Genomic DNA, 10,787 nt, shown 5'->3' on the forward strand with positions numbered 1-10,787 from the left:
ATTAATATACTGCAACAACATGGGAATAGGAAGTGGAGGAATGAGAATGAGTAAAGTTTGTTTATCTGACTGTTTGGTTTCGCTTAATGTGCCTTATAATCTGGTGCACCTTATGGTCCGAAAAATACTGTCATTTTATCCATTGTGGTCACCCTCGCAGTGAATGCAGTTTACTTGCTACTTTCTTGGTATGGATTATTTATATGCTGGCATAAAATAGAGCTGTTAGCAAAGGGCTGGTGTTCAGGCTAAATGAATGATCTGTGAGTGTGAAACTGAAAAGAAGACAGTGAGTGCTGTAAAAATGTCAGTGCTTGTCAGGCATGCTGGGCTTGTTACTATCCAGGCAGAGGTTTTTGCTTCCTCCCTCGCTACTGTATGTGTCTCGACGCTCTTGGTTTGTCGTGGATTCCTAAAGTGCGCTCTGCTAAAGGATACAGCCAGACAGAAACTACAAAATGACAACTGGACAAAATGGATTCGAGAGTAAGCTGAAGTGGCAACTGAAACATGTTGGCACGCTAGATGAGTTGAATGTCGTCACCAGTCCAGTGAGACGTCTTGTAAAAGTCATGTGTGATTCATGTGGGGAGAGTCAGCTCCTTGGAGATATCTGATTAGTATCCTGCTGTGGATACTGCTAGACAGATTGTTGAGCCCTGTCTCCTACACACAGTACAAGAGTGTGTGGTGGAGGCAGCAGTCTGCGTCTGCAGAGCTGTTTCTTTATGCCAGTTTTGCTCTTCATTTAAATATTGTTTTCTGATTATTGTGGGAGTTTTGGGGGTGTAGGCAGCAAAGATCATAGATTGCACAGCTTGTGAGGGCACTTTCTTTTGGATTATTTTTTGGGCATTTCTGCCATTATTTGATGGTGAAACGGTGAAAATAGACAGGAAAGTGGTGAGAAACAAAAGAGTACCACGTGTCAGACTCAAATCTGGGCTGCTGTCTCCAAGTGGGCAGCTATGTGGATACGTATCTATATAAATGTATCCTTCAGGCTTAAGTCCTCTACCCAAGGCCTGGGAGCTTGAGGGTCCTCTGCAGTGTCTTTGCTGTTCCTTGGACTTCTCTCTTCTGGACACAGATCTTGGATGATGTTCCTGGGATCTGCAGAAGCCACTGTTTCCTGTTTCCTTCACCTTCCACATCTTCTCGAGCTCTTCTCTCAGCCCTTGGTATTTCTCCAGCTTTTCATCTCTTCTTTCTCATGTTGCTATCACTTGGTATATCACTGCACCTGTCTCCTTCTGCTTGTCCACCACTACTATGTCGGTTGGTTAGCCTTGACCAGTTTGTCTGTCTGTCTAGAAGTCCCACGGGATTTTAGCTCTTAGGATTTTGCCTGGTGTGGTAGACCCCAGCTTTTATTCATCTTGTGTTCAGAGCTTGTTACTGTCAATGTTGACAATGTTGCAATGTTTTTAGGTATATTTTTGTGTTTTTAAATCAACAACTTGCCAGTGGTACTGGTCATTGTCTCTAAGATTTTTGGGGGGGTTCTTGCCACTTGGAGGCAGAAAAAAGAAGTTGTGATAATGCATTTCTACCCTGTGGCATCAAATAATGCTGTTCTGCCAGATAGTGCTTGCAACTCACTATGGTGTGCAAGGGTTCTTTGATGCACCAGCTGCAGCAACGCTGGGCGCCGAGAGATCACAGCCCCGAGCTACAAAATCTCCATTAGTGAGTTGGCTAGGTGACGGATGGGTGGGTTGTTTATTAGCCACAAGAAAGTGGACTGCATCCCGTTTGGAGCTTTGTCTTTTGCTTTGTTTGTTGGTTGGGAGTGACAGACCTGGCTCGCTGTTGCTTAAACGTGATGCATCCAGGCACTGGTGCCAAATTATACGATGTCAGCAGCATTGAAAAAACGAAAGCATTTGGCACATTTGAAATGAGAGCAGGTTTTTTATGCACACAATAGGGACATGTGATCATATTTTAAGCTGATATCTTGACTTGTTGGCAAACAGGTGCTTATTTATACATCCAGCTGCTTCAGAGCTCATTGTCATTCATTTACAGTCATGGTTCTGGCCACCTGTGAACTCCTGAAGGACATTTATGGCTGGTTATCTGATAAACATGCATTTTATTCACCTGCTTGTTGATGTATCTGAAAAATGCAGAAAAATGTCCATTCAACTGAAACCAGTAATATTTAAAAGTTGTGAACATTTTCAGAACATATGCAAACTTTTTTTTTTATTATTTGGCAAATCGAGTTAGAAAGAAAAAAAAAAAGTTTTCTTTTGACATACTGACAGCAACTTTCATTCAAAGTAACAGGGACTGTAGTTGTTGTCTTGTACATAGTTTTCATAATATATCTATGAATGCACCATGTACACTCTGTCTCTATTACTCAATTTACAAGTATGTGAGAAATAACTAATAATAGTAATAAACTTTATTTATATAAAGCACACTTATAAACCAAGGGTATGCCAAGGTGCTTAACAAGTAAGATAGAGAATAGGAGGAGGATAATAGAAATAGGACCAAAGCAAGTACTAAGTATGCAAGCAGGTAGCTGTCACTGATACATAGGAAAGCAACAGGTACAGAGCAAACAAGAATTTAAATGAGCATAAAAACTAGTCCAAAAAATGCTATGACCAAAATTAAAGGACATTTTGCTACTGCACATACATTAAAGTGGTTTGCCTGGTTCTTAAATATTATGGGTTTTATACGGTGGCCCTGAGAGGTCAAACGCACTGCAAATTAAGGTCACACACAAAAAAATTAAAACAAATTGCTGAAAACCAACAGAAGTTGGAAAAATCTCCCAAAAGCTCACAAAATATAAAATTAATATAGCTCACATAACACAGCTGAAGTGATTTAGGGGAGATAATGTCTTTTCCGAATCATCTTAAAATGTCTGTGATTTAAATTATGTTCCTGACCAAGTCAGGCCCACAAGTGATTAATTATGAAATTCACTGTGACTTCAACAAGAGAATCACTGAACTAGCTTACATCTAAAAGCTGATGCTTTTTATCTCCTGCTGGGGGTGGTCGACACACAATCCAAATTCCGGCAACTTTCCTCCCCGTCTAACGTAAACTGAGATGTGGATGTTTGTTGTTTATTGTATAGCTTGCGTTTTACCTTGTATTTGTTGCATTTCTGAGATGTTTTGAGTTTGTTGCCCTTGTGTAAGAGATTCGATCTCAGTGGGACTTCCTTCCTTGCTCACAGTAAATCGTTCCCCCACTGGCGCTCCAAGGCAGTGACGGCAGATCCAGACACAATCAAACCACACAGCTATATCAGCGTTATCAGTTATTTTCTACAACATATAAAACTGAAAAGTAAACGAGTCAATGTACTGTACTATGTTATTGCAGTAAAATCAAGGTTTTTCAGTTTGACTTCACTGTAGCATCCAGTCTGTCAGAGATGAGAGAAGGAACTGAGACAGAAAATCTAATGAATATTAATTTGAAATGGCACAAACAGTTTTCAGTGGTCCAGGCACTTTCAAGTAGCTCTCGATTAGCTTAAAGTTCTTTAGACTCATTTGCCTTTGCTATGTTGATATGAGTGGCTTTATCCTGTGTGTGTGGTTAAAAATAAGTGCTGAGGTAAAGGGAAAAAATGATGAATTACTCACATAATCAGCAGCTGTGGAGGAGTTGCTGGTAAATTGCATTTCTAAGTCACTGGACATGGAAAAAAAGCTCTTTCGGCTTCTGAACTGCCTTTCTGTCATTTTCATACACTCAAGTATTTTTTTCTTTCCAGATAACAAGAAGTGCTCTGTGGGCCAACACAAACTTGTATAGTAGAAGAAAAGTACATTCATAAGATTGTCGTAAATAACTGGTAGTTGTACAGGTCTGTTTTACCAATGACTTAACTAACAAGCACTGATGTAATAGGTTGACTCATACTGTAGTAAATCAGGCTGTTTTTTTTTTCTTTTCCATTGTAGTCTCAGGACAAAGTGTGTCTACTTTGCTGGGTCTTTTTCCTCTTTTACTCCCCATATTCCATGGAGTTCCACAGGGTTCCAAATTAGTTCCCTTTTAATTGTAGATACCTTTACATTCCTACCTTTGAAGTTGTTCAGTCCCATTTAAACCAAGTTAATGTTAAATACAATCAACTCAAAATTGCTGCTTTTTAAAAACAGACAACACATAGCTGCTCTTTGTTTTGTTTTGTCTTTTGCAACAAAGCCCCACATCAAAGTACTGTATTCTCAGCATCCATCTAAGGATGAAGAACTGAGTGAAAGAAACTGCAATCATGGGGAGATAGGCAAGTAGATTAATTCAGTGTGGAATTTACCGAAATCAGGATGTAATCTTTGAGGTCAGTAAGAAGTAGAGGTTGGTGGAGTTTGTTTACAAGATAGCAGGTAAATAAATTCAAATTCGATTTTTATTTGTCACACACACACAACCATACACAGTATGACATGGGGGTGAAATGCTTGTAGCTGTACAATGCCCGACCATTAAATGACAGAAAAAAAGTTTTACAATATTTACAATTTACAGTTTACTACAAAATTTACAAATTAACTTAGGAATTTACAGTAAAGAATGTGCAAATAGCAGAAGAGATTATAAAGATTATAAATTATAGAAATTATAGGATTATAGGAAATGTGTGGTGGTGGTGCGTGTGGTGATGTGATGTGTGTGAGAGTCCCGTCTTATAGTGACGTGTGTGGGAGAGTCCAGTCCTACACCTGGTTCAGGCCCCGAATAGCCTGGGGGAACAAGCTCCTCCTCATTCTCTCTGTTTTGGCCTTAAGGGAGCGGAAGTGCTTCCCAGACCTCAACAGTGAGAAGAGCCCATTGTTGGGATGGGAGAGGTCCATCATAATCTTCAGCTTTGGACTTGCACCGCTTGGTGTAGATGGACAGCAGGTCAGGGAGCTCTGATTGAATGATGCGTTCGGCTGGGCGCACCACTCTTTGCAGATCTTGTCTGTCCTGCTTGGTGCTGTTCCCAAACCAGGTGCAGATGTTTGCCGTCAGGACGCTCTCGATGGTGCAGGAGTAGAAGTTCTTGAGCACCTTCAGTGGCAGATGGAAGTCTCTAAGTCTTCTGAGGAAGAAGAGACGCTGACGGGCTTTCTTAACCAGGGTGTTGATGTGACAGGACCATGACAGGTCCTGAGTGATGTGGACACCCAGGTATCGGAAACTAAAAGTAAACATTGTATGAGAGCAATGCATACATTATATGGAAAATATGCATTGCATAAGTTCATCTATTTGCGCTGTTGCAAGCATAATCATGCAGAATTTATCTTTAATCTTCAGAAGCTGCAGATATTTTTTAAAATATTTTTTTTAAAAATCATTATGAGAATATTTTATCAAGGACAAAACAGATCATTACAGCTGATATGATCACTGATATTCCAAAGTTTATACTTCAACAGAGTTTTTTTGTTTATTTGTTTGTTTTATTTGTTTGGTTCTTTACGATTAACCCGCTTTCAGGCTGCCATTGAGGCCTCTAAATGGCAGAGCAACTGTAAGCACCTTAAAGCAGCTGCTGCTGTGATTTTGTGCTATATAAATAAAACTCAGTTGGACTGAAGTTGTGCAAAAAGAACACGAAACGGCAAGGATGTTTTATAAGACAAGGATTTGTGATGACATTTTGGTATCTGTAAGGCTTCCCTTTTGTTGTTAAAGTGAACTTGTGTTCCCTACTGATTTATTTGATCACGTAAAACCAGGGAGATCAAGAATCTCTTGAAACCGAGCTCCTAGATGAGACTTGTAGACAAATGTACTGCTGTAGGATGCTCATATTATATTGGCCTAGAGTTTCACTCTGAGCCATGTCATACCACTCTAAATGATCAGTTTCATGGAATGTTTTCTGTCATTGGATCTGTATGATGTCACAGGGGATAGATTTTAACAGGTCTTTAGTTCAAATCTTGTATTTATGAGGGGCAACCAATCAGAAGAAAACTGGCTTAAAAAAAGCTCAAATCAAGTGTTTCAGTCAGAGGATGAAGTGAGGGGCTGTTTCTGTAAATAAGAATTATTTTTGAACAGTGAAGCATGCAAAGCTACTGCAGGAGTCCAAGAATACAATATGGAACTAGCAAAGAGTATAATAAATCCAATCTCCCTTCTAGGAAAATTTGTGAAGTTATTTTCATTGGATTATTGGATCACACTGAAACTTTAAAAAAAAAACACAGGAAAAAAGAAAAATGCTGCAAAAAGCACCGAAAATACAACTGAAGTTGAATAAAATACAATAGTAATAGAACATAGGAACATTTGCTCACTGATGCTGGTCCGTCACCTTATTGTGTCCCCAGAAACACTTTTGTTTTGATTTACGTTGTGTTTTATTCAACTTATGTGGTGTTGTGTGTGCTTTTGCAACATTTTTTTAATTCGCTGGCGTTTTCTTTCCGTTTGACCTCTAAGGGCCATGGAGTAAATGAATAAATTAATGTTAACAAATATGTGTTTAATTTTGTGCACAATGTGCTAACAATGTGGGTAGATCTAGAAAATTAGAAGTATCGAGATAAGGTTATTCAGACAACATTTTTTTTCTTTTGTTTATAAAAAAATGTGTTAAAACAAATGTATATACACACATACACAAATCCATCCAAAACCATTCAAGAAGCCTGTTTTTTTTTAATGCTGTAATGTTATTTTTGTGCCAAGAAAGCTACATATTGTGTTGCTTTCTCCCAGGATGGAGGGAGAATTGGAAAATTCCTGGACTTTTAAGCACAGTGGGAAGAAATTGTGGAGAAGCTTGTTTCCTATTTCAAAATACTTGATTTGCACAATGAGAAAGTGGAGCTGTGTATCAGCAGCTTGCAGAACCCATCGTGAGCCTCCTGCCTTCACTTGGTAGCCAGCCACGCGGTGAGAACGTTTCAGTGGCTATGGATGTGGTCTCTTTAGTTTCTCTGTCCTATTTTGCTACTGTTCCTGAGGCATGTCATCACATTTTGACTGCACCTTATGATCATTTAACAAGCTATCAAGTTGTGTACTGTGCATGATTATGATTGATGCAGTTGCAATGGTGTCAGTATGACTGATGCTATCCAGCAGCCTAAGAATGAGACTTCCTGTTTAAAAAGAGAATTTGTTTATATAGAAATCTGTGGTAGGGGGGGGAGTGAGGTGTCGCGTTTGGAGACACACTTTTAACATCATGTGTCAGTTCCGATGTTTTTCTTGTCTCGAGGAACATGGTAAATTAATTTTGATGAGGCCATTAACTCATCATCTACAACGGAGATGGGATCAATCAGCCAATCAGTGTTTGGCTGATTTTTAAGGCACGTACTTGTCTAGACAGCTACGACTGTAGGTGCTGGAAACTTTACAGGTTACATGGTGAACAGAAATGTCCTGGCAAAGACAGAAGCCGAGCTACAAAGAGCCAGAGCAAGCCAAGAATAGACTAAGGTAAAATTAAAAGAAGGTAAAAAAAAAAAAGAGAGACCTGTCCTCCCACTCCTTCACTGGATCCTGATGGGGTTATGTTTTACTGCTTTTATATAAGCAGCTGTGCAGCACAGGTTCAACATCCCTGAGAATTCAAATACATAACATGGGAAAGCAGTACGTGTGTAATCAATGGGGGGCTGCAAGTATTTTACCAAAACATAAAAGGAAAGACACCCATGTGACATTTCTTGGTAGGACTCGGACAGATTTTGAAGACTTGAGTGTAGGTGGATGATTGTAGTGGCAATGAGAGAGGCAAAGGCCAAGACATCTAATTTCTTTTTAATAAATTCTGGGTAATTCAGGGACCCTTCAAAATAACAAACGAGCAATATGCAGTCTCTGTGCCAAGGACATGGCATGGTTACAAAGATGTTCCTCAAAAATCCTGGAAGTTTCTAGCTTAAGCAAAAGGTATGGGTCAGATGAGATGGGGTTTAATCACATCTTTCACTGCATTTCGGCTTATGTAAGTGAAAATGTTTCAATTTTAGAAAGCGGAGGCGGACACAAGAAGAGAGATGGTTAGCCTGTGATTTCCCTTTTTTCCAGCAGAAGACCTTAAATCAACTTATATCAAACTGCATTCCCAGTTTGATTTAAGTCATGGAGTAAGGAGAATTTTAAGGATTAAATTATATTGTTTAGATCCGGGAATCCGTCTACTATAGACTTAAATCCGGCTCACTGGATGGCTTTGGAAAATGTAAATGAGGGCATAAATTTTAGACTTCTAACTGTATTTTCATAAGTTTTACTGCTTTTCCTACTGATAAAGACATCGCCCACTACCATTCATACCACACCTAATAAGTAATAGATAAACAAATAAATGACAGAAACGACTATAGAAATGTAGCTTTTACACAGTGGATCCAAACAGGAAAAAGTTTTGTACAAATTATCAAAAGCTCTGTTTTATAACTACAGGACAGTCTAAACCAGCGGTCCTCGACCTTTTTTGCGCCATGGACTGGTTACAATATTTTCACGGACAGGCCTTTAAGGTGTCGCGGATAAATACAACAAAATAAAACCAGTACCGGTACCAAAAAAAAGAAGATTTCCTCATAACACACAAAAAAGACCCAGGGAAAACGAGTTAATGATAACAACGCTAAACAAATAATGATAAAACCCCTGAAACATAAACCATAAACGACTCACGGACTGGTACCGGCCCGTGGCCCGGGAATTGGGGACCGCTGGTCTAAACAATGAGCTACTAGAACTTTAATTCATTCATTTCTTACTATTTAAACCCAAGAGGTTTCTTTCATTTGCTATCGCTGCATCTCTTTTAATGTAGAAAAAGTGAGACATATTGTTGAAACCGCACTTTTTCTACATTATGATATCGCAGAGATTACATGTGTAGTTAAACTTCTGACCTAGAGGTGACAGAAAAAGTTCATCCAAGCCTGATAAAAATAAAAGACTGCATGTTAAAGATGTTTGTGGTCACACCGCCATCATCCTTTTGTTGTGAGTCGCTTGACTTTCTTCAATAATTGCGTTTGACTTTTGGCCAAGACGCTTGTTGGCATAACTGTCAGTCTTCTGAAAGCTCAGCTGGTTTTGAATCCTAAATCTTCTCATTTCCACCCTGCAGGTCAAGACGGAAGACAAGTCTCTGGAGGAACGTGGACGAATCATGATTTCTCTGAAGTACAACACCCAGAAGTCTTGCCTGGTAGTGGGCATCATACGCTGTGCTCACCTTGCCGCCATGGATGCCAACGGCTTCTCCGACCCCTACGTCAAAACGTCAGTATGCAAACACTGGCAGGCACATCCAAAAAGAAACTGGGGCTGTTTTACCATCTCCAGGGAGCAGATTTAATAAGGTTAAAAACCCCAATTAAGCAAAAAGGATAATAAGGGATTTACTTTGATAGTTTTGGCAGTCATTATCTATCAGTAGTAATTTTATTTTCATTTTATTCACCCCTGAGATCTGCGCCAACCTCTGATGAGGGAGCAATCATAGAACCAGACAGGTGCTCCAGATTAACTTATTTGGAAAAGGGAAGAAAAGCAAACGTGTTTTTACCACGAGCGTGATGCTGCAGTTTGTTGTACTGTACTTAATATAACTTCATACACAGCCATGTTTACACACCTTTGAAAGCACTCACTTTCAGGTCTACCTCTACGTGCTTAGATAACAAGGACAGAAGTGTTTGCTACAACCTGTCAGATGATCTTCTGTTTCTCGACTTGCCAGACTTCAGTGTATCTCTGGTGACTGCAGTGGGCACTGTTGTGAGGAACAAGAATTTATAAAGTCATGTACAGAAGTTTGAGGAAGTAAAACTGTCTAAGCTTGATAATCAGTTTAATCAGAGCAGAGGAAATAGAAAAGAACATACACTACTCTCACTTTTTAGTCAGAGTATAGCATCAATCAAGTCAATTAAACCTGTGGGATATTGATCTGGTCAAAGTAGCAGAGGAGGTTGTTAATCAGTTTCGGCTGCTTTGATGTTAATGAAATAAACAACGGGTGCACTGGAGGGGCAACAATGAGACAACCCCTAAAACAGGAATGGCTTTACAGGTGGGGGCCGCTGACATTTTTATCCTCCTGATTCTTTCTGACTGAAAAACAAAGCATGGAGGAGATACCAGGAAACGGGCAGTTACGCTGGGATAGATGTACAGGGCTGTAGAAGGCCCTTATCCCATCAGGAGGACCGGGTTACGAGGAACAGGATGAGCACTGTCGGAGTCCTACCAAATAACCTCCAGCAGGCCAGTGATGCGAATGTCTCAGACCAGACAATCACAAACAGACTTCATGAGAGTGGTATGAGGGCCCAGCGTCCTGTAGTGAGCCCTCTGCTCACCCCCGGCCTGATTGGCATAGAACACTAGAACTGGCAGGTCCATCACTCGTACCCTGTGCTTTTAACAGATAAGAGGAGGGTCACCATAAGCACATGTGACAGATGTGAAGCGGTCTGGAGAAGGTTATGCTGTAATGTTGTTCAGTATGACCTCTTTAGGCGTATTCTCAGACATCATGCTAGTGCAGTGGTTCCTGGGTTCCTCTTAGAGGACAGCAATATCCCTCATGTACAAGATTTTGCACGCAGTTGCTGGAGGAAGAATGAATGGATACTATTATCCAGTCCATATTAGTATAGAAATCCAGCATGATTTATTTTCCCATTAAGATCAGATTGTGTTCTCAAAATATTCCTTTAATTTTTGGGAGCATGAGCATCTTAGACGACTTGATAACATTTCTATGTGGATTTTTGGTGGCTCTATGTTGCCTTTCAAGAAAAGTTTTGTAGGAC

General features: G+C 39.9%; 1 protein-coding gene across 2 annotated transcripts in view; it reads left to right on the forward strand.

The window, feature by feature from the left end:
• Positions 1–10,787, forward strand: part of doc2b (double C2-like domains, beta) — a 177,006-nt gene that overhangs the window by 148,872 nt on the left and 17,347 nt on the right. For both annotated transcript variants that reach the window (XM_042218289.1, XM_005916019.3), the window contains one exon: positions 9,095–9,249. In XM_042218289.1, the coding sequence (XP_042074223.1) occupies positions 9,095–9,249 (155 nt within the window). The remainder of the gene's footprint in view (positions 1–9,094; positions 9,250–10,787) is intronic.

The sequence above is a fragment of the Haplochromis burtoni genome, unplaced genomic scaffold (assembly GCF_018398535.1).
Source record: "Haplochromis burtoni strain Fernald_Lab_line unplaced genomic scaffold, NCSU_Asbu1 Contig_17, whole genome shotgun sequence".
In the NCBI taxonomy this organism is placed as follows: domain Eukaryota; kingdom Metazoa; phylum Chordata; class Actinopteri; order Cichliformes; family Cichlidae; genus Haplochromis; species Haplochromis burtoni.